Source organism: Bos mutus, chromosome 9, assembly GCF_027580195.1.
Source record: "Bos mutus isolate GX-2022 chromosome 9, NWIPB_WYAK_1.1, whole genome shotgun sequence".
NCBI classification, from domain to species: Eukaryota; Metazoa; Chordata; class Mammalia; order Artiodactyla; family Bovidae; genus Bos; species Bos mutus.
Window position 1 is genome coordinate 52,922,828 of NC_091625.1, and position 25,343 is coordinate 52,948,170.

General features: G+C 40.2%; 1 protein-coding gene across 3 annotated transcripts in view; it reads right to left on the reverse strand.

The window, feature by feature from the left end:
• Positions 1 to 25,343, reverse strand: part of KLHL32 (kelch like family member 32) — a 221,428-nt gene that overhangs the window by 165,449 nt on the left and 30,636 nt on the right. For all 3 annotated transcript variants that reach the window (XM_070376574.1, XM_005892257.2, XM_070376576.1), the window contains exons 2-3: positions 17,775 to 17,862; positions 9,561 to 9,741 (exon numbers count right to left, since the gene is read on the reverse strand). In XM_070376574.1, the coding sequence (XP_070232675.1) occupies positions 9,561 to 9,741; positions 17,775 to 17,797 (204 nt within the window). In that variant the 5' untranslated portion in view covers positions 17,798 to 17,862. The remainder of the gene's footprint in view (positions 1 to 9,560; positions 9,742 to 17,774; positions 17,863 to 25,343) is intronic.

Here is a 25,343-nt window from a genome sequence, read left to right on the forward strand (position 1 = left end):
TAGTCAGTCACTCTCAGAGATATCACTGGTGAAAGGCACTGGAGCACATGACACATCAGCTTCAATTCCTTTAAAAACAAATTTCCAGCTTTACTGAGATATAACTCAGTGTATACTCAGTATATAACTCAGCTTTACTGAGATATAACTCGGTGTATACTCAGTATATACTCAGACATATCACATTGTGTAAGGTTAAGGTATACAATGTCCATGATTTGATACACTTTTATACTCTGAAATGATTGCCACAATAAGGTTAGTTAACACATCCATCACTTTATATAGTTAACTTGTGTGTGTACTAAGCACTTCTAAGAGCTACTCTTCCAGCAACTTTCAAGTCTACAATATAGTATTATTAACTATAGTCACCCTGATGCATAGCAGAATCCCCAGAAGTTACTCATCATACAACTGGAAGTCTGTGCCCTTTGCCAACATCTCCCCATTTTACCTACTCCACAGCCCCTGAAAACCACCATTCTATTCTGTTTCTATAAGTAAGATCATACCATATTTGTGTTTCTCTGACTTATTTCACTTAATGTTCTCATGAATCATCCATGTTGTTGCAAATGGCAGGATTTCCTTATTTCTCATGAGTAAACAATGTCCCATCACACACAGAGACACACACATACGCCACATATTCTCTATCCATTCATCCATGGACAAACACTTGGGTTGTTCCCACAGCTCAGCTATTATGAATAAGGCTGCAGTGAACTTGGGAGTGCAGATATCTCTTTGAGATTCTCATTTCATCTCCTTTTGAAATATACCCAGACACGGGATTGCTGGATCACATGTTAGCCTTCTATTTTTAATTTTTGTGAGAAACTACACGCTAGTAAAGTAATGCTCAAAATTCTCCAAGCCAGGCTTCAGCAATATGTGAACTGTGAACTTCCTGATGTTCAAGCTGGTTTTAGAAAAGGCAGAGGAACCAGAGATCAAATTGCCAACATCTGCTGGATCATAGAAAAAGCAAGAGAGTTCCAGAAAAACATCGATTTCTGCTTTATTGACTATGCCAAAGCCTTTGACTGTGTGGATCACAATAAACTGTGGAAAATTCTTCAAGAGATGGGAATACCAGACCACCTGACCTGCCTCTTGAGAAATTTGTTATGCAGGTCAGGAAGCAACAGTTAGAACTGGAAATGAGCAACAGACTGGTTCCAAATAAGAAAAGGAGTTTGTCAAGGCTGTATATTGTCACCCTGTTTATTTAACTTATATGCAGAGTACATCATGAGAAACGCTGGACTGGAAGAAGCACAAGCTGGAATCAAGATTGCTGGCAGAAATATCAATAACCTCAGATATGCAGATGACACCACCCTTATGGCAGAAAGTGAAGAGGAACTAAAAAGCCTCTTGATGAAAGTGAAAGTGGAGAGTGAAAAAGTTGGCTTAAAGCTCAACATTCAGAAAACGAAGATCATGGCATCTGGTCCCACCACTTCATGGGAAATAGATGGGGAAACAGTGGAAACAGTGTCAGACTTTATTTTTCTGGGTTCCAAAATCACTACAGATGGTGACTGCAGCCATGAAATTAAAAGACGCTTACTCCTTGGAAGGAAAGTTATGACCAACCTAGATAGCATACTCAAAAGCAGAGACATTACTTTGCCAACAAAGGTCCATCTAGTCAAGGCTATGGTTTTTCCAGTGGTCATGTATGGATGTGAGAGTTGGACTGTGAAGAAGGCTGAGCACCGAAGAATTGATGCTTTTGAACTGTGGTGTTGGAGAAGACTCTTGAGAGTCCCTTGGACTGCAAGGAGATCCAACCAGTCCATTCTGAAGGAGATCAGCCCTGGGATTTCTTTGGAGGGAATGATGCTAAAGCTGAAACTCCAGTACTTTGGCCACCTCATGCGAAGAGTTGACTCATTGGAGAAGACTCTGATGCTGGGAGGGATCGGGGGCAGGAGGAGAAGGGGATGACAGAGGATGAGATGGCTGGATGGCATTGCTGACTCAATGGACGTGAGTCTGAGTGAACTCCAGGAGTTGGTGATGGACAGGGAGGCCTGGCGTGCCGCGATTTATGGGGTCGCAAAGAGTTGAACACGACTGAGCGACTGATCTGATCTGATCTGATGGTTTCTATAGTGGCTGTACCAATTCACATTCCCACCGACAGTGTATTGGGCTTCCTTTTCTCTGCATTTTCACCAACATTTTTTATCTCTTGTTTCAGTAATAGCCATCCTAGCAGCTGTGAGGCAATTTCTCATGGTGGTTTTCCCTGATTAGTGATGTGAAGCATGTACCTGTTCAGGCTCATATGCCTGTTGGCCAGTTGTGTATCTTCTTTGGGAAATGTCTATTAATATCTCTTGCCTATTTTTTAATCATAGTATTTGGCTTTTTGGTATTAAGTTGTATGAGCTCCTTATATATTTTGGGTATTAACTCATTAGGTTGCCCTTTCGTTCTTGTTGACCTTTTATTCCTTGAGGAAGACAAGCTATAGTTTTAAGCCTTCAGAAAAGAGGACATTCTGTATGAATTAAGTGAAGTGGCAGAGAGTGCACAGGATAAGGCTCTGTGGAGGACATCACACTTGTTGATTGTGATAAATCTTTGAAGACAGAAGGTAGACTAGAGGTGAGTAGGAAATTAAGGCAGAGGGAATGGTAATCAGCAAGGCTGAGAGGTGGAAAAGCCCTTAGGAGGAATAGAGTGTTTGGAGAACAGTTACAGCCTCAAGATCAAATGAACAGATGAGGATGAATGATAATAACACAGCACAGAGGCCACTCCTGGGGCCTGGCAGACACGCCGTGAGGATCTCCAGAGGACCTGAGCAGGGCAGTGGAAGTTCATCACACAGTCATCCGCACAACGGTTTGCCAAGGGACAACCGGAGGAGGAAAAAGTTAAATGGCTAGTAGAATGTTCTAAGTAAGAAGGCAGGTCTCAGATTCAGAAAATGACAACATGGGAAACACTATGGCCCAGATGCATCACTCAGTTGTGTCTGACTCTTTGTGACCCCATGGACGGTAGCCTGGAGGCTCCTCTGTCCATGGAATTCTCCAGGCAAGAAAACTGGAGTGGGTTGCCTTTTCCTTCTCCAGGGGATCTTCCCAATCCAAGGATTGAACCCGAGTCTCCTGCATTGCAGGCAGACTCTTTACCAACTGAGCCACCAGGGGAGCCCTAAGACAGGAAAGGATGAATCCAAAAGGCTATTCTGACCCATCAAAATGTGAGGGAGTCTGAAGCCAGGTAAGACTAATGGTGAGCAGTCTTCTCTTCCCACAAGTGGCCAGGCAGACCGACCAGGAATTCCAAATTAAACAGAGAATGTTTGTTGAAGGTCTGCTGTGCATCAGATACATCACTGAGTGTATTACAGACCTTATCACTTTTGGATCTCTATATCAATCTATTCTGAGAGTTATGCTTTATGACCACCAATTGACAGATTAAAAAACCTTAGGTTCACAGAAGTCAGAGGACTTGGCCTATATCAAAGAATAAAAGTGAAAGAAGGTGAATAACAACAATAATAACAACAATAATAATTAGAATAGCATCGGCTATTTGTCAGGGATTGTGGGAAACAATGGTCAACAGGGAGATACACTCCCTCCCGCTATCTTCAAACTCAGATCTGACTTTTGCATTCTTCCTTTTCTTCCTTCCACTGTTGCTTTACTCTTATAAAAGGTGCCCTTGGTCTGACACAGTTATAGCTTTTGATTAATGCCATGTTATGCTGCTATTAAGCCTAAACATTTTTTAAAAAAAGAAGACTTTATTACTTGGCTGAAGAATGTGCTTCAACTCTTTCATTTAAAATGTTGATGATTAATACTCCATTGTGTATATGTACCACAGCTTTCTTATCCATTCATCTGCTGATGGATATCTAGGTTGCTTCCATGTCCTAGCTATTATAAACAGTGCTGCGATGAACATTGGGGTACACGTATCTCTTGAATCAGTTCTAATGAGGTGGATGAAACTGGAGCCTATTATACAGAGTGAAGTAAGCCAGAAAGAAAAACACCAATACAGTATACTAACACATATATATGGAATTTAGAAAGATGGTAACAATAACCCTGTGTACGAGACAGCAAAAGAGACACTGATGTATAGAACAGTCTTATGGACTCTGTGGGAGAGGGAGAGGGTGGGAAGATTTGGGAGAATGGCATTGAAACATGTAAAATATCATGTAGGAAACGAGTTGCCAGTCCAGGTTCAATGCACGATACTGGATGCTTGGGGCTAGTGCAGTGGGACGACCCAGAGGGATGGTATGGGGAGGGAGGAGGGAGGAGGGTTTAGGATGGGGAACACATGTATACCTGTGGCGGATTCATTTTGATATTTGGCAAAACTAATACAATTTTGTAAAGTTTAAAAATAAAATAAAATTGTAGTTGGAAAAAAAAATAAATAAATAAAATGTTGATGATTACAGAAAACCACAGTAGTTTGTGCTCAACTACTCATTATTTGTATTTTAAGCCAGAAAAGCTGATACCATCTCTCGGATCAATATAAAGAAACAGTTTACATCAAAAGTTGGGTCTTCTCACTCGTGCTGTCCCATATTTCCTGAATCAGAACAATTTAGCTTCAAAATAATCCACCAGATGTCAGAACATTGTCGTCGTTTAGTCGCTAAATTGTGTCTGATTCTTTGCAACCCTGTGGACTGCAGCATACCAGGCTCCTCTGTCCTCCACTATCTCCCAGAGTTTGCTCAAATTCATGTCCACTGAGTCAGTGATGCTATCTAACCATCTAATCCTCTGCCACCCCCTTCTCCTTTTGCCCTCAATCTTTCCCAGCATCAGGGTCTTTTCCAGTGAGTCAGCTCTTCCCATCAGGCGGCCAAGGTACTGGAGTTTCAACATCAGTCCTTCTGATGAACAGTCAGGATTGATTTCCTTTAGGATTGACTGGTTTGCTCTCCTTGCAGTCCAAGGGACTCTCAAGAGTCTTCTCTAGCACCACAATTCGAAAGTATCAATTCTTTGTCACTCAGCTGTCTTTATGGTCCGACTCTCACATCTGTACACAACTAATGGAAAACCATAGCTTTGACTATACAGACCTTTGTCAGCAAAGCAATGTCTTTACTTTTTAATACACTAGGTTTATCTAGGTTTGTCATAACTTTCCTTCCAAGGAGCATCTTTTAATTTCATGGCTGTAGTCACCAGCCGCAGTAATTTTGGAGCCCAAGAAAATAAAGGCACGCTTACTGCCCAGTATAGTAATGTTTTCCTCCAGAGCAAAGGACAGTCATGTTTCCTACCCATTTACAAAAGATTCAGGTTCCCCACGTTCAATGATCCTCTCCTATAATGCAATCCACTATGAGTTTCATGTCCTTATATTACGATAACCTTAGGGCTTCCCAGGTGGCTCAGTGGTAAAGAATCTGTCTGCCCATGCAGGACACACGGGTTGGATCCCTGATCCAGGAAGATCCCACGGGCTGCAGAGCAACCAAGTCTGTGTGCCACAATGACGGAGCCTGTGCTCTACAGCCTGGAGGCCACAACCACTGAGCCCATGTGCCTTAGAGCTCGAGCTCTGCAACAAAAGAAGCCACCGTGGAAAGGTGTCCTTACACCACAACTGAGAGTAGACCCCGCCTGCCACAACTAGAGGAAAGTGTGAGCAGCACAAGGACCCAGCACAGCCAAATAAAATAAATTAAAAAAAAAATAATAACCTTAAAAAAGCATTATAATATACATTAGGTCCAAACAAATACTGTTTGATTCCACCAGTATGAGGTGCCTATGGCAGTCAAATTCATAGATTTAAGGGGTGTACTGGTAGATGCCACGGGTGGAAGTGGGGGAAGGGGAATGGGGAGCTGGTGTTTGGTGGGGATGGAGTTTCAGTTTGGGAGGGTGACAGGTTGGGGAGATGTATAATGGTGAGAGTCGTGTGGCAATGTGAGTGTGCTGGGTGCCACTGAGCCATACAGCTGAATATGGTTAAAATGGTATGTTTAATGTTATATGACTTTTACCACAATAAAAAAAATTTAAAAAAAAGAGTTTCATTTCTTCTAGCAGCATCCCTGAACCTGTGATAGACTAACTTGCAGGCTTCCTACTTGGATAAACCACAGATCCTTGATAGTTCTTGAAAGTGGTAGGTTGCAAAAATGGTAACAAATTCTTCTTCTGCCTGCATCCATATCCTTTAGTATACCCTCTTACACTGATTCAGCTTGGCCATGTGACTTGCTTGATCAATGAGACATTAGTAAGCAGGACACAAACAGGAGCTTGAAAAGCATCTGTGCATTGAAGCTAGCCTACTTGCTGGTTTTAGAATTTAGTTGTCACGTGAAAAATCCCAGGCTAGTTTGTTCATGAGAAATACATGTCAAGTGTCCCCCTGAACCCCAGCTGTGGCCCTACCAATCACCAGACATGTAAACAAAGCCAACTGAGATCACCCAACCTCCAGCCAACTCTTCAGTTAACTGCTGAGGTGAGAATGAATCCAGCAGAGATCTGGGAAGCTGCTAGACCAGAGGAAGGATCCAGTTTCTAAGTTTGGGGGTCTTTTGTTATGCAACACAGGTTAATAAAGATACAGGGTACAAGGGAAAAATGACCTCCAGTGTAATAACTATATTACAAGTTCTATAGGGTTCAGTCTATGTCTGGTTAAATACTGTATAACTATAGCACTTAGCACAGTGCCTAGGAAAGAGTTAAATACCAGTAGGTCCAAGTTTGTCTTAGTTTTTACATCTAAATAATCAACACACAGGCACTGAAATTTCACCTCACAAGCAGGTCTTGAGATTGAAGGAACTGTGTATGAATCCTGCAGGGCACAGGATTATATAGAAAAAGTACAACTTGGTACTTAAAGAGACAAATGCTCCAATGGATGAAAATAAGCTCTCCTACTTAGTATCTGGCAGTCCTTGGGCAAGTTATTTAAACATATTGAACTTTAATTTCTGTATCTGCTGCTGCTGCTGCTGCTACTGCTAAGTCGCGTCAGTCGTGTCTGACTCTGTGCGACCCCATAGACGGAAGCCCACCAGGCTCCCCCATCCCTGGGATTCTCCAGGCAAGAACAGTGGAGTGGGTTGTCATTTCCTTCTCCAATGCATGAAAGTGAAAAGTGAAAGGGAAGTCACTCAGTCGTGTCTGACTCTTAGCGACCCTATGGACTGCAGCCTACCAGGCTCCTCTGTCCATGGGATTTTCCAGGCAAGAGTACTGGAGTGGGTCGCCAGTGCCTTCTCTGTTCTGTATCTGCAGGATGCGAATAAAAAAGCTTTCTTCACAGGCTTTATAACATCAGTATTTTAAAGGAGGCACTCTGTGCAAGACCTGTCAGAGTATGAGGGGCAATGTGGCAAAGAGAGAAACTTGGAGTAGCAGCAAACATTGTTAAACGCCAACAATAAGCAAAGTGCTCTTTGGGGCTCATATGTATGCACTCACTTGCACATTCTCTCTCTTATATATACACATGCACAAAATCGAACCCCAATTAAATTCAAAACGCAACCCACAGAGATCAAGGAGGAAAAAAGCTAAGCACCAACAGGGCTATATTATGATCTATAAAATGACAAAACTCATATTATATAATGTACACAAGTTATATGTAACAACCCAAAGTATTTTGTTTCAGAAGCCCTACAAGTAACATAAGCTTTCTGGAAAAGTATTGCCTGATAATGTAAGTATATAAAATGTAAATTATATTTATGAAACCAGAAGGGTACTTTATAGACACTGCTTCATTTCTGCAGTTTAGAAATTAAATCCCTACTTTTAACTTTAGATAGATATTTTAAGTTTAATTTAAGATATTTATCCTCTACATCACTAGGTTTCACCACATTTAAAACACTTTTTAGAGAAGGCAATGGCACCCCACTCCAGCACTCTTGCCTGGAAAATCCCATGGACGGAGGAGCCTGGTGGGCCGCAGTCCATGGGGTCGCTAAGAGTCGGACAAGACTCAGCAACTTCACTTTCACTTTTCACTTTCATGCACTGGAGAAGGAAATGGCAACCCACTCCAGTGTTCTTGCCTGGAGAATCCCAGGGACAGGGGGGCCTCGTGGGCTGCCGTCTATGGGGTCGCACGGAGTCGGACATGACTGAACCGACTTAGCAGCAGCAGCAGCAAAACACTTTCAAAAAAATCTTTCTTTTATGATTTGGCATCTTTGAAAATTCTCTTTAAATGCTGATCGGCAGTTGTGTACAGTTGATATTGTCTCGTAAACATCAAAAAACAAGATTACTACTGAAAATTTCCAAATCAGGGGTTTTCCTGGTGGTCCAGTGGTTAAGACTCCATGCTTCCACTTCAAGGGGCATGGGTTTGATTCCTGGTTGGGGAACTAAGATTCCATACACCGTGGCCAAAAAAAAAAAAAAAAAAAATTCCAAATCAAACCAACAAATTGGCCCAGGCTGGAGTTGGTTTCTTTACCATTTTGAGACGTTGGAAAAGATTGTATGCTATTATATTTTTAAAATATTACCTACTCACTAGTTAACTGATAAAAGATTGAAAAAATTAAATAGCAATTAAATAATGTACATTCATAATTTAATATTTCAAAAAATCTGGTTAATAATTGCCATGATTTTCTTTTTTCTACCCACATTAGGGGTAGTACAGAGTGCTGGTTAAGACTCGGGCATGGATTTCAGTTGTAGATCTGCCACTTTGAACCGTGTGACTTATTACTTAAACTCTGAGTTACCTCAAATTACTTAACCTCTGAGATTCAGTTTCCTTACATGTAAAATGATTTTTATAGTATATGTTTATAAAATGGATTGTTATGAAGATTAAATGAGATATGCATTTAAAGTCCTTTGTCTATGACCTGAATCATAAAAAATACTAAATAAATAACATTAAATTTAGCTATAACCATCCCATACATTCACCTTCTGAAATAACAACAACAAACACATCATCACGTATCATTAGCCACTAGAAACAAAAATCTAAAGTTCTACTAAACAAGACAACATATCCTCAGAGAAGCAGGTACCTACATGTCAACCATAAGTACCGCTTATGGGGCTGATTGCATCTCTGTCCCTGGAGCACAGAGTTGGAAAGCACTAAAGCAAGAACACCCATAGAAAATAAAAAAATCAGACACATGACATATACTTAGGGACTTTAAAAAAATACATTGCTTCACAGATTGTCCTTCTGATCCTCAATGCAGAAATACCCTGCCTCCGGCCTGCACTCCTGTTACGGCACACTACAATGCCACACTTCCTTATGGTGGTAAACTGTCGAACACTCCTCAGCTCAAGATGCAAAGGAGAGGTCTGCTCTCCACTGGAGGGCCATCCAGGTGTCCAGTCCAAGGAGGATCCCAACAGCATCCCAATCTCAGCCTGACCAGGAAAGCCCCCCAACATTCACAACTCTGAGGACTAATTACCTAATTGGCTGATGACTATGTGACAGTTCAGGAAAACTGTCATCCTCCGTTTATTTGCATAATATCCTAAGAGAAACAAATAACAAACTCCTTGACTTACCCGGAAGTAGTCACTGCAGGCTGCTAGGACGGCCTTGTGAGCATGGAATTTCTGCTCCTCGGCAATCAGGGTGACGTCGCAGAGGATGCCGTCACTTCTCTGCTGATTCAGCGCTGCCAGGACGCTATCGTTATGAGATTCCGAGTGGCAGAGCCTCTGGCCTGTCAACATTTCTTGAATACTGTAGGGAGAGGGAGCAAGTTAATGTTCTTCCTCTCAGCAGCCCGGCCACCCCCACACTCTCCCTCGTAGCAACTCAGGGAATGCGGATTCCAGTGCCTGTGACAGTGTGGCCGTCCTAGCCCCCCCATCTCTTGCTCCACCAGCGTCTTGCTTTCTTTGTCTCTAGTTCTCTCTTTTCCTCACCCCCACAGCAATTCTTCCTTTCCTACTATCCCTCTCTTTCAGAATTTGTGTTTGTTGTGTGTCCATCCGTGGCTGTGTATTGGCCCATATCTGCAGGCCTGTAAACCTCTGCTTCTGGACCTCTGTCTCCTCAGCATGTGTACCTCTGGGCACACATCTCTGGACGTGTATGTACATATGCATGTGACTCCTCCCACTCTGGGACCCCCTTCCTAGTCTCTGGTTCCTTTTCTAGCTTTGTAACACCTGTGTGAGGTTAACACAAGCTCAGAACCTTATCTCTGGCATGCACTGAGCCAGCACTAAATCCACGGGACCTATATGACTCACCAGAGACACAGGAAGTCACCATGTCTCCTCACAAGACACAATACTCCATTAATAAATAAGATGAAACCGAGCAAATGTTGGGTAGGGTAAAAAAGGGCTGCCAGTGACCACTTCATGTAAAAGGGCATTAATTAAGCCGTAGCAGCTTATTATTAAACTTGGGAAATTATGCATCACCAAGAGTACATCAAAAGAAATGCCATTGTAAGGAAAAACTTTAAGGCTGAACGTGAACTGCATCTGTATTATTAGCCTCCAGTAGCTATGTGTGGTCACTGTACTAGACTTACGAATGACAATGCCATCTATTTTCTGCTCTATTTTGCGCAACTGCTCAACTTACTCACTGTGAAACTTTCCTCTTCACTTCCAACCCTAACCTAAAATATTCATTGCATGTCCTTTCAAAACTCCTGGGTGAAACCCCACATCTTCCTAAAAGAGTGTGAAGTAATGCTAATAAACACCAAATGCAAACTGAATTTGTAGATAGTTATAAACAATTCCAGCTTAGATACATGAAAATTTCCATGGCGCTCTAGGAATCTCAGAATCGGCATTGGACTAAGAGGAGTTGAGAACAGGAACTATTAAGCTCTATTTCTGGCCTGTGGACTCTTCTTGAAGTCGAGTAAAGATGCCATAGGAATGGGTGAGATTGTCTCTCCCAATCTGACAACTCCTGTGTCCAGTTCCTTCCTCTGAATGTGAAAGAGCCGCTCAGGGGAACCAAGGCGTCACCACCAGTCTACCCTGCATGGCTGGTTTATCTGACAGGGCTGTGGTGCCAGCTGGCTGATAAATTACAGTTCAGCATAAATCACTATCTTAAAGGAAACCAAATGCTTCCCATAAAACGCCAGAGTGCTGCCAATAAGCTTTATTGGACATTTTTGACTGGGGAGCCTCAGAAATGTCAGAACTACTGAAAGAAAAAAAATTTGACAGGAGGTGATGATATAGTAAGTTCTCGTGGGAAGGTGGGAGGATTATTTTCAGCTGAAATACAGCAGTGCGTTTTGAAATGGTTACTGTCATCAAATATTCATCTAGCATCTCTAGCTATAGGCAGACTTTTAAAGTCAGTAACTGAAAATCATGCTCGGAAGCATAAATAACTCCTATACATATTGCTATGCAAAGGCTAGAATGGAGTTAATTAGCATGGCTCAAAGAAATGAAGGGGCAGAGTAGTAATAGAAGTATTATATCAGCTAAATAAGCTTTAAGACAGTCTTTGAAAAATCTTTCCTAAAAGGATGACATTTTTATACATTTCACAAGCACAAAGTCCTTACTATGTTCCATGAATTATTCTTAGTGATTTACATTATTAATTCATTTAATCTTCATAACAACACTATGAGGCAGGTAATAATATGTCTTTCACAGATAAGAAACCTGATGGCCCAAGAGCAGGCATTTTGAGAATCTATACCATGAATATAATAATGCCATTTGTCCTCCTGCTTAAAAAATAAAACAAACAAACAAAAAAACCTGAAACAAAGGCAAAAAATGATCATCTAAGATCTCAAAAATCTATGCTAGAGGGGGAAAAAAATCACAAAGTCCACATTAATTATATATTTAGATTGTGCATAATCTCAAAATCAAAGTATCTTTGAAAAATAATACACATTAGCATAATAACATGAGATAGTGATAAGAAATGTCTGAAATCATGCTTCAAAAACATTTATCTTTGCAATGATTAAGTTTGGAGAGAGAAAATAGATTTTAATTATGATAATCTTAGAACATTTATGTGAAACTCTCATAACTTTTCTCCCTTTTAATATACCTTAAATGCCAAATAAATGTATTTTGAAATTTCATTTGTAGTGGAACAGGAGAATATATTAAAATAATTGCCTTATAATGTTTCCTTACTCATTTTTCCAAATACAGAGCCACAATTCACATCCTTATTATTAAGACTGAATCAGTGTTTGCCTTTCAGATATCCATTGACAGAGAATAAATCTTGCCAGGGAAAGAGTAGCTGTAAACTGAAATTTGGCCAAGAATTAAGGGCTCAGCTCTGAAACAATTGGGATGCTGCACAATTTCACAGGATCATTCAGCTGGGCTTGAAATATTCAAGCTTAAAGAAAACAGCATGCTAAATATTTAAGGCAACACTTGGCACAAGATACCAAATGTTTTGGAACCAATATGTTAGGAATCCTTAAAAGCACAAACAAATACTCCAACATTTGGCAAGAAATAAAGGCCTATTAATCAACAAGTCATTGTACTGTATTCTGAAAGGAACTTCCCACTCAACTCTCAAGATGTAAATCTGCAAAAGACCTCAACTCTTTAAGTGTGAAGGCACACGCAGCCACGGAACACAGCTGCAAGGCCATAGGTCCATAGGATAAAGCCAATACTCATAAACCAGGGAGGAGGTGACTCAGACTGTTATGCACCACCTGTGAACTAGGGTGGGGAGCAGACATATGCCCGCAAATGGTTTCCTTGGCATCAAACTTCTGTAAATTAGCAAACTACCAACTTAGAGCAGTGCCCTGCCATTCCTTGGGAAACAAGGAAGGAAAAACATATTCCTAAAACTTCCTAAAATACTAAACAAACAAGCAAACAAAACATAAGACAGAAGCCACATTTTCCAAGGGTATATAGGTTTGAAGGTTATCCTAAAATTGGGAAAGGTCTTCCATGGAAGCAATATTGCCACCTTGAAATTCACAAGTGAGTGCAGAGGGTGACCTGTGACCTGGCTTTGGCAAGGCAACCACAGTACCCTGTTCTCTGAGGAACTCCTTAAACCTGCACTGTCCAATATAACAGCACTAGCCACATGTGGCTACTGAGTAAAACGTGGGCAGTCCAAGTTGAGATGGGCTCTAAATGGAAAATGTACACTGGATGTCAAAGATATAGAATTAAATAAAAGAATGCAAAAATATCTCAATATGACAAAATGACAACATCTAGGGTATACTGGGTTAAATAAAATATTTTGTTAAAATCCTTTTTACTAGTTTCCTTTAACTTTAAAAAAATATGCCTGTTTGAAAAGATTAAATGATATATATACTTCATGCTAAGGTTTTACAGGACAGTCTACAAGTTCCCTGGGGATATGCTCCTCATGTCTTTCCACATGAACTGTATAAGGGTTTCAGACACCCCATCAGGCTGCTGATGAGTCTGGCTGTTCTTGATTCTCACAGGGCCCTACCCCTCTCAGGTACAACACAGGAAGCCCCAGACTCCCTGAGCAAGAAATTGCTTTTTAGTGATGCCAGGGAGCAACCATCTGATTGGTCAAATGTAGCATCCAGTAACAGGGAGATAAATAAATGAGATCTCAAGGAACAGAACTATTCATGACTTTAAATCTTTAACTTTCATTCTGAAATTGATGATAAAAATTAAAAAATCAAATGCAGAGCACGAAGTTCATAACATGGTACAGCTCACTCACAGGGAAGCACTGCATTATCACAAACCACACTTCAAGCTCACAGTGAACATTTTTGATCACAGAAACCTCTGAGTCTCATTTTTATAGCATAAATTTTGACTGAGGTCACTCAGTTTATAATATATAAATTCCAGAATGGTTATCTGGTTTTTAAATATCTGAAATTCAAATTTAAAAATTCAAGTCAGTTTCCATATCAATGTTTACTTAGCATTTAGATACACAAAATATATGCAAGTAGTTTTCAAGTGAGGTTACCAATAAGGTGTTGCATACTTGTATATCAAATAGTCAAGTACTGTAGAGATCCTCGTTTCCTAAACAGATTACACCAAAAAGAAAAGGACTGGGCAAGAAAAACCTAACAGAACTAGGATTATGCATGATTATCTCAGTTCAGTCTATTGATAAACTGTGCCCTAATCACTTCCATTCTACAGTCAAACTATTTTAATACAAATTAAATACATTAATATTAAAAGAACCCTATTTATTTAAGTGGAGCTTAGTTGCTTAGTCATGTCGGACTCTTTGAGACCCCATTGACTGTAACCTGCCAGCCTCTTCTGTCCATGGGATTTCCCAGAATCCCAGGAATACTGGAGTGGGCTGCCATTTCCTTCTCCAGGGTATCTTCCCGACCCAAGGATAGAACCCACGTCTCTATATATCTTGCACTGGCAGGCAGATTCTTTACCATTAGCACCACCTGGGAAGTGGACAGGCTGTTAAAAAAAAAAAAAACACCATGGAACTTAAATTTATTTTTAATAGAACACTTTACAATTTGTAAATACTTCTAAATTAATGCTAACAATAGTAAGGGTCAAAATAATAAGCAAAGAAGATGCAATATGCTTAGTAAATGACCAAGAAATAATGAAGACTATGCAGAAAGGAATGTATTTATAAATGGACAATCTTGTTTCATTCCTTCCTTCCTTTATTCACACAAACATTTACTATCTTGTGCCAGGTATTATACCAGGTTCTGGAGATAAGATGATGAACACTTTAGCAGCCTTCACAGAACCCTCAGTTTTGTGAGGTAGTTAAACTTTAATCAAATAAGCTAGCCTCTCTGATGAAGTAATGCTGGAGCTGTAGGCTGAAGGATGAGAACAAGTTACCATGGCAAAGGGGAGAGCAGAGTTTTACAGGCAGAGGAACAGCAAGTGCTCTGATCCTGTGGCAGGAGGGAGCAAGGCCCTGACACCGAGTCTATAGAATACTCACGGCTGGAACCCTGAGGACAAGCACAGGCCTAGAGCAGGATCTGAAGCTCAGAAAGAGGTCTTGGCTAGAGGTGCAAAAATCATCTGGATGGAGAGAATGACAGAAGCACAGCTATGTCTCCAGAACACACATGAGAGACAACCGTCAAAAGCTGCCGAGAAGATAAGAAAGACAGGATTCAAAACACAGAAGCAGGGCTGGGCTCAGTTTTGAGAAAGGACTCCTTTTTGAGTAGCAGGAGGGAAGAAATAAATGAAGCAGAAACATGCATTAAAACCTAGGGCATTTTATTTTTTTGCTTGCTGAATCTAAACATTCAGTGGAACCAACCTCCACTGGACAATGCAGGCATGAAAACACAGATATTTGGGATCATCTGGGTTGGGGTTTTGTCAGGCAAATGCAGAGAGCAAGAGAAATTAAGGATTTAAAAGAGCAATAGATTCTAAACTGGTTAAGAAGGGAAATGAGAGAAGGAAAATATTGATGGATTTGGTGGAGTGGCCCGGCCACTAAATGAGACACTGCAATGAGGTCAAAGTACCACCATGATGAGGGTAGGTAAATCAGGAAGCTAGAAGGAGAGAAGGTCCTGGTAGGAATAAAAAGGCGGATGCAGTGGTTTCAGAAACTGAGCAACTTCTGGGGATGTAAGATCCATGGCGTGACCACGGGAGTAGGTGGCTCAGTGAGGGAGAAGGCTACACGCAGGTAGAAGATCCAAGGCCATCGAGTCAGGCAGATCCTCCCTGTGAATACGGAGGCACCGGGAAGGAGTAAAGGGTTTGTGGTGAAGAGGAGACTGTCGGCCCAACGCCAAGCGCACAGTGAATGAGAGGAAGTCACCCTGCTGACGTGGGGAGGAGGAGAGGAGGCAAGAGTTGACGAGCACCACCTTCAGAAGAGCCCATCTTTGTTGTCATTTTCTCAGACAACCAACATAAGGAGTAAAGACTGAGAAGCAAAACTATGCCCCAGGTTGACAACAAGCTCTTTACTCATCGATAAAGTACATGAGAACTGAGAAAATAAGGCCACCACTTGAGAGCGCTACAGAACAAGTGGTGCCCCAGACAAAGACAGGGCCCAGTGAAGGCAGGAGGTGCTCAAAGCTTCAAAGGGTGAGGGAGATGACACAGCGGAGCACAAACAAGACCCGGTGCAACAGCTCCACAGGGCACAGGAAAGTTAGAAAGGGGGGAAAGGAAGGTCTGTGTTGCAGCAGAGACGGAAAGTCCATCACAGAGATGATGGTGCTATGGAGGACAGATGGCAGTGGGATCACAGTGTCAGAGATGGTGAATTTAAAGTAATAAATAATTTGGAGAAGAATCCATATGGATCGTGGTAGCCAGAAATAACACTTTGCTTAGTGGTGGCAGACCGATACCATTATCTCCTTCCATGTGCTATATTGGTTGGATGCCAGATCTAGAGCAGGGTTTCTCAACCCCAGTGAAACTGACATCCTGACGTTTTTTGCTATGGGCATTATCCTGCGCACTGTAAGATGTTTAGAAGGATCCCTGGCCTCTACTCACTAGATGCCAATAGCACCTCCAAGCCTGGTGCCAACCAAAAATGACGTCAGAGAGAAGACCTAAATAGATACTTCTTCAAAGAACACATACAGATGGCCAACAGGCACATGAAATGATGTTCACTACTGCTAATTATCAGAGAAATGCAAATCAAAACTACAATGGGATATCACCTCACACTAGCCAGAATGACTATCATAAAAAAAAAATCCACAAACAAAAAATACTGGAGAGGGTGTGGAGAAAAGGGAACTCTTCTAAATTGCTGGTGTGAATATAAACTGGTACAGAACACTATAGAGCACAGTATGGAAGGTTCCTTAAAAAACTAAAAACAGAGCTACCATATGTCCCTGCAATCCCACTCCTGGGCATATATCTGGGAAAAAACATGATCAGAAAGGATACACGCACCCTAATGTTCACTGCCGCACAGATTACAACAGCCAAAACATGGAAGCGATCTAAACATCCATCGACAGAGGAATGGATGAAGAAGGAAGGAAAAACATATTCCTAAAGCTTCCTAAAATACTAAACAAACAAACAAACAAAACATAAGACAGGAGCCACATTTTCCGAGGGTATACAGGTTCGAAGGTCATTCTACAATTCGGAAAGGTCTTCCATGGAAGCAATATTGCCACCTTGAAATTTACAAGTGAGAGTAGAGGGTGACCTGTCTTCGGCAAGGCAACCCCAATACCCTTTCCTCTGGGGAACTCCTTAAACCTGCTCTGTACAATATAATAGCCACTAGCTACATGTGGCTACTGAGTAAAACGTGCGCAGTCCAAATTGAGATGGGCTCTAAGCAGAAAATGTACACTGGATGTCAAAGACACAGTATGAAATAAAACAATGCAAAAACATCTCATTAATATTTGTATACTAACTACATGTCAAATGGTTGCTTTAAAAGGGACAATAGTCATGTATATGTAGTTTTCTGATTATTTATTACATCATATATCTTTATGGATGTATACTGTTAGTTTGAGGGAGGTTAGCATCCTAAATAAAGAAAAGATAAAAAGGATAAAAAAGTATTCTTTGAAATACTTAACCATTAAACATATCTAAGTTTGGGCAGTAATTACATCTTAGTGGTTAGCCCTTGTGCTACCAAACTAAATTCACACACACTCGCAGACTGGTTTGCTTTAATTCCTTCAATACTTGTTGAGTGCCTTCCCTGTGCTCGGTCCTAGACATTGCAGTAGGAGGATTTCAAGTCACACAAGGCTCACCACCCCAAGCCAAGACGTATCCTACAGTGCCCACCTGAGGAAGCGTTCAGACGGCATTCTCCAGCTGGGTTCCTCAGGGTCTCAGCCTCAGAAGGTCGCAGAGGAGTTGGCAAGCATTCCAGCTAAATGAAAAGACAAGAAAGAAAAGCACAGTGACTTAAATGCAAAAAAAAAAAAGAAAAAAACAAACATACTCTGGGCCTTCATGATGCTAATACTTTCAAATCTTGAAGAGTCTTATAGACAAGATACAACAATCTGACTGAATGCTCTTGTGATAGGCAAGGTTTCAGAATGCTTATAAGTTTTAAAGTTTTTTCACCTTATTAGAATTTCAGGGACAAAAAATTAAAATTTGAGAACCAAAAATAGCTAAAGAGTTACATTAAAAATTAAAACATCAGATGGCCAGAGGGAAAAATTAAGACTTTAAAAAATAGTTACGATTTATGTCAGAGAACATTCTACCTATGTTCTCTTCTAGGAGTTTTATGGTGTCATGTCTTATATTTAGGGGCTTCCCTGGTGGTTCAAACAGTAAATAATCTGCCTGCAATGCAGGAGACCTAGGTTCAATCCCTGGGTCGGGAAGATTCCCTGGAGAAGGAAAAGGCAACCCAGTCCAATAGTCTTGCCTGGAGAATTCCATAGACAGTCTTTAACCCATTCTGAGTTTCTTTTTGTTTATGGTGTGAGGGAGTGTTTTAACTTCATTGACGTACACGTGGTAGTCCAGCTTTCCAAACAACACTCACTATAGACATAAAAGCAAAAATAAACATATGGGACCTAATCAAACAATCTTTTGCACAGCAAAGGAAACCATAAACAAATGAAACGACAACCTTCGGACTAAGAGAAAATATTAATATTTGCAAACAATGTGACAAGGGCTTAATTTCCAAAATACATGAACAGTTCATACAGTTCAATATCAAAAAGACAAACAACCAATCCAAAATGGGCAGAAACTGCCAGTTTTTCAAAGAAGATACATGGATGGCCAACAGGGACATGAGACATGCTCAACACTGCTAATTATTAGAGTAATGCAAATCAAAACTACAATGAGGTACCTGTCTGACACCTCACACCTATCAGAGGGGACATCATCAAAAGGTCTACAAATAATATATGCTGGAGAGGGTGTGGAGAAAAGAGAACACTTCTATACCATTGGTGGGAATGTAAATTGGTGCAGCCACTATGCAAAACAGTACGGCGAGTCCTTAAAATACTAAAACTCTTAATTCAAAAAGATACATGTACCCCAATGTTCATAGCAGCACTACTTATAACAGCTAAGACATGAGAGCAACCTAAGGGTCCATCAACAGATGAATGGATAAATAAGATGTAGTATATATACATATATGTATGCATGTGTATATATATAAAAGAATATTACTCAGCCATAAAAAAGAAAAACATTTTCTCATTTGCAGCATCATGGATGGACTTTGAGATCACCATACTAAGTAAAGTCAGAGAAAGACAAATATTCTATGATATCACTTATAAGTAGAATCTAAAAAAATAATATGAATGAAGTTATTTACAAAATAGAAACAGATTCACACAGACACAGAAAACAAGCTTATGATTACCAAAGTGGAAGTGGGGATAAATTAGGTGTATGGAATTAATAGATATATACAATAAACAAAATAAACAATGATTTACAATATAGAACAAGGAATTATATTCAGTATCTTATAATACTTATAATGGAAAAGACTCAGAAAAGGAAAATATAAAAAACATATATTTACATATATAAACACTGAATCCATGACTATGTTTTACAACTCCCATTAGAAGGTCTAGCTTCCATTTTCTAATACACCCAAGCATCAAAATTAATTCCAGTTTGAATCATCTTAAACAGGCTCTCTTCTAAGTTTAATTTTGAAAAGCAAAAACAGTGTAAAAACACATGAAAGAAATATGTAAAGCTGTGCCTATTTTCTGCTAATTTTATAAAAGAGAGACCTATGATTTCCAATCTATAATATAGTATTTGCTACACCATATCCAAACCTTCAAACTATACTAAATCACATAAATATATCATAATTTGCTGAGGATTCATTTCACTGTTGTCAAACATCAGGTTGTTTTAAACATTTCATACATTCATACTTATTTCTTGCTTTTTTAATTACTGAAAATAGTATACCTATACTTTTCATTTAAGTTTTTAAAAATCTAAAAATGAGCATCATTTTCAATTAATTCACTAGAACTGAGCAATAAAGAGGATCAGAATAATTCATGACACGTTGTTTAACTAGCTCAGAGACTTTCCTAGCAACCCATCACTGCTACATATTCCCTTCATAAACTAGGTTATAAACTCCAGGTTCTTATTGCCTAACACAAAAACTACAGAGATGGACACTTTAAGATGGCATAAGATGGCATAAGATGGCATAAGATATTTATTATTATTATTATTACAGAGACATGAAAAACCCTTAATCTTTCTGAAATTTTAATATTTTAAAATGCTTCCAATAACTAGGTGAATACAGAACAATAATCCTAAAAGTTACAATAATACAAAATTAAAGGACACACCTTATTGATATTTTTCAGACATTCCAAATACAGCAATTAAAAATCTCAAGATAACTTCCTTTATTGTTTGGAGACCAACTCACTAAATTAGTTCTCTTCAGAAATTATCTAATTACAATCTGTTCCATTCTACAATGTTTAGTGAAATGAACACCATTTTAAAGGCTGGGAGTTAAAAATGAGTTAAAGGACAAATTAATCCCTGAAAATTACTGTTATTTATAATTCACTAATGACTATGCCAAAGGCTTTGACTGTGTGGATCACAATTAACTGTGGAAAATTCTGAAAGAGATGGGAATACCAGACCACCTGACCTGCCTCTTGAGAAACCTATGTGCAGGTCAGGAAGCAACAGTTAGAACTGGACATGGAACAACAGACTGGTTCCAAATAGGAAAAGGAGTACATCAAGGCTGTATATTGTCACCCTGCTTATTTAACTTCTATGCAGAATACATCATGAGAAACGCTGGGCTGGAAGAAGCACAAGCTGGGATCAAGATTGCCGGCAGAAATATCAATAACCTCAGATATGCAGATGACACTACCCTTATGGCAGAAAGTGAAGAGGAACTAAAAAGCCTCTTTGATGAAAGTGAGAGAGGAGAGTGAAAAAGTTGGCTTAAAACTCAGCATTCAGAAAACGAAGATCATGGCATCCGGTCCCATCACTTCACGGGAAATAGATGGGGAAACAGTGGAAACAGTGTCAGACTTTATTTTTTGGGGCTCCAAAATCACTGCAGATGGTGATTGCAGCCATGAAATTAAAAGATGCTTACTCCTTGGAAGGAAAGTTATGACCAACCTAGATAGCATATTCAGAGAAGGCAATGGCACCCCACTCCAGTACTCTTGCTTGGAAAATCCCATGGATGGAGGAGCCTGGTAGGCTGTAGTCCATGGGGTCGCTAAGAATCAGACATGACTGAGCAACTTCCCTTTTACTTTTCACTTTCATGCATTGGAGAAGGAAATGGCAACCCACTCCAGTGTTTTTACCTGGAGAATCCCAGGGACGGGAGAGCCTGGTGGGCTTCTGTCTATGGGGTCGCACAGAGTTGGACACGACTGAAGCGACTTAGCAGCAGCAGCAGCAGCAGATAGCATATAAAAAGCAGAGACATTACTGTGCCAACAAAGGTCCATTTAGTCAAGGCTATGGTTTTTCCAGTGGTCATGTATGGATGTGAGAGTTGGACTGTGAAGAAGGCTGAGCACCAAAGAATTGATGCTTTCTGAACTGTGGTGTTGGAGAAGACTCTTGAGAGTCCCTTGGACTGCAAGGAGATCCAACCAATCCATTCTAAAGGAGTTCTTTGGAAGGAATGATGCTAAAGCTGAAACTCCAGTACTTTGGCCACCTCATGCAAAGAGTTGACTCATTGGAAGACCCTGATGCTGGGAGGGATTGGCGGCAGGAGGAGAAGGGGACGACAGAGGATGAGATGGTTGGATGGCATCACCGACTCGATGGACGTGAGTTTTGAGTGAACTCCAGGAGTTGGTAATGGACAGGGAGGACTGGTGAAACTGAACATTTCTTATATTTTACTACATATATTTTATAGTATCATTAGATTATGTATTACTTATGATAATTTATCTTTAATTCTGATTATTTCATAAATTGGTATATTTTTAATACCAGTCAGTCAGTCAGTCAGTTCAGTCACTCAGTTGTGTCCGACTCTTTGTGACCCCATGAACCACAGCACGCCAGACCTCCCTGTCCATCACCATCTCCTGGAGTCCACCCAAACCCATGTCCATCGATTTGGTGATGCCATCCAGCCATCTCATCCTGTCGTCCCCTTCTCCTCCTGCCCCCAATCCCTCCCAGCATCACGGTCTTTTCAAATGAGTCAGCTCTTCGCATGAGGTGGCCAAAGTACTGGAGTTTCAGCTTCAACATCAGTCCTTCCAATGAACACCCAGGACTGAGCTCCTTTAGGATGGACTGGCTGGATCTCCTTTCAGTCCAAGGGACTCTCAAGAGTCTTCTCCAACACCATAGTTCAAAAGCAAATTATATCTTAATACCAGTACACCATCACATGGTGTGCAATAAATGATATTAGATATCCCTTTAGTTTGAAAGGTAAACATTCAAGGTACCCCACTGGTATACTTTCCTGCATGGAACATCATTCCTGAAGGTAACAAGGATGCTTGCCCTTTGAGGGTAAAAACCCTCTAGGGTGAAGGAATGCTTTCATCTTAGAGGGTGAAAACATCTAAGCTCCCCCTCCAAACAAAAAAGACATGGAGATGACTCAATTCTAACAGGAAAGGTCCAATGTGTGATTAGAGCACAGTTTACGAACTGAATAGAAATTTAGGCCAAAAGAACACAACTGTCCCGTCTTACAAAACCCTACAATTCTTTTACTCTATAAAAGACAATTATTCAGGCTTTATTCCTGAGATCATAATGTTAAACCCTTTCTATTAAATATCTGCTATTTTGTTTTAATTTAAAGTTATAAACAATAATCACTTTACCTACTCAGTTCAGTTCAGTTGCTCAGTCATGTCCAACTCTGCGACCCCATGGACTGCAGCACACCAGGCTTCCCTATCCATCACCAACTCCCAGAGCTTACTCAAACTCATGTCCATTGAGTCAACGATGCCATCCAATCATCTCATCCTCTGTCATCCCCTTCTCCTCCTGCCTTCAATATTTCCCCTGATGCTGAAGGCATCAGGGAAATTTGTTATCAAGACCGTCCCCAAGAAAAAGAAATGCAAAAAAGCAAAATGGTTGTATAGCTGAGAAAAGAAGAGAAGTGAAAAGCAAAGGAGAAAAGGAAAGATATAAGCATCTGAATGCAGAGTTCCAAAGAAGAGCAAGGAGAGATAAGAAAGCCTTCCTCAGTGATCAATGCAAAGAAATAGAGGAAAACAACAGAATGGGAAAGACTAGAGATCTCCTCAAGAAAATTAGAGATACCAGAGGAACATTTCATGCAAAGATGGGCACAACTAAGGACAGAAATGGTATGGACCTAAGAGAAGCAGAAGATATTAAGAAGAGGTGGCAACAATACACAGAACTATACAGAAAAGATCTTCATGACCCAAATAACCACAATGGTGTGATCACTCACCTAGAGCCAGACATCCTGGAATGTGAAGTCAAGTGGGCCTTAGGAAGCATCACTACGAACAACGCCAGTGGAGGTGATGGAATTCCAGTTGAGCTCTTTCAAATCCTACAAGATGATGCTGTGAAAGTGCTGCACTCAATATGCCAGCAAATTTGGAAAACTCAGCAGTGGCCACAGGACTGGAAAAGGTCAGTTTTCATTCCAATCCCAAAGAAAGGCAATGCCAAAGAATGTTCAAACTTTACCTACTACCACAAGCCAAATGCTTTCTGTGATTGCTCTTACAATAAGAGGTACTTCATATGCATGATCTCATTTAATACTCACAACAACCTAATGTGGATGATATCATTTTCATTTTATTAAGAACGCAGGGGTATAAGTAATTCACAAAAGGCACAGGACTAGAAATTGCTAGTCTCAGAGATCAAAACTGTTTGACTCCAAAGTTTGTACTCTTAATTATTCTGCTCTAATTCCAAGTTTTATAATAAACCATAATACTACTACTTTTGAAGTCACACTAAAATCAAAATATATAGATTATATGAAAATTAAAGAAGAAATAGAGTAAGATCTTCTTAACAATATAAGCCATAAATAAGTATATAATTATATACTGAGTATTTATTATCCTATGAGAGAGGGAAAAACATCAAGAGACAAAAAATTAAATAAATATCTTTTCGTAGCTGGATTTCACTTAAGGTCACCAGGACACAAAGCTAGTATAAACTGACCCAGCACAATAATCCCAGATAAATAGATATTTGCAATAGGGAGAAAGGAAATCCCTTTAAAATTATGGGACACATCAAATCATCAATTGTGTTGAATAGGGTGATAGGAAACCACATGTATCTAGTTAGGAAAGGAGAGCCAATATCCATGCAATCTATGAAAGTTCATGCAGTAGAGTTTCTAGGTCTTCTGTACTATTCTATTCCACATTTTACATATTTGAAAGCATCTAGTATGGTACAGCATCTATCATGCAGATCCACTCATCCACATTGAGCTATTCTCTCCCTTCAGGATACTGGTACCAACCATCTTCTCTGCCCAGAACTTCCTGTGTCCTTTTTACCTAGTTAGCTCCTATTCATCCTGCAAGTCCCAAGGTCACCTCCTCTGGGAAGCCTTCCCTAAAACTCCCCAAGGTCCCAGTTCCTTACTCTTCTATAAGCTCCAATAACACCTATACATCCAAATACACAGCATAATTAGCACTCTATATAATTACTTGTTTGGGGAAAGGGGGTTAGAAGCTATTGGCTTAGCCTCATTTCTACCCACCCCATGACAGTGGCTCTTTAAGGAGACTGAGCCATCTTGGAGTAGCCATAGTTTTGTTTACTGTCCCAGTGTAATTACTAATTGCACCCCCATTTATTCTCTGCGGTTTTCCAGTTTCGATCATAAATAATCTGATCATCCTGTCTATATAGGCAGGATCCATATCTATCTTGCTCACTGTCTTGAACCCCCTGGGACTACCATTATTTTCACAAAATCCCCCAAAGTAGAAAAAGTAAAAGTATAATGTATCCCTGTTTTAGGATGAAGAACATGTGATCATAAGGCCAGCTTATTTGCATGTATTAAATCACAATGTTTTAGTGAATATTATAAAAATGTTGTTGTTAAGTTACTGACTTATGTCTGACTCTTCTGCAACCCCATGGACTGTAGCCCACCAGGCTCCTCATGGTATTTCCCAGGCAAGAATACTGGAGTGGGTTGCCATTTCCCTCTCCAGGAGATCTTCCCAGATCAGGGATTGAATCCAGATCTCCTGCACTGGCAGGTGGATTCTTTCCCACTGAACCACCTGTGAAGCCCATACTATCAAAATGCATGCCCTAAAAGGAAGTGCTGCACTGAATATTAAAAATTCCTCTAATGAG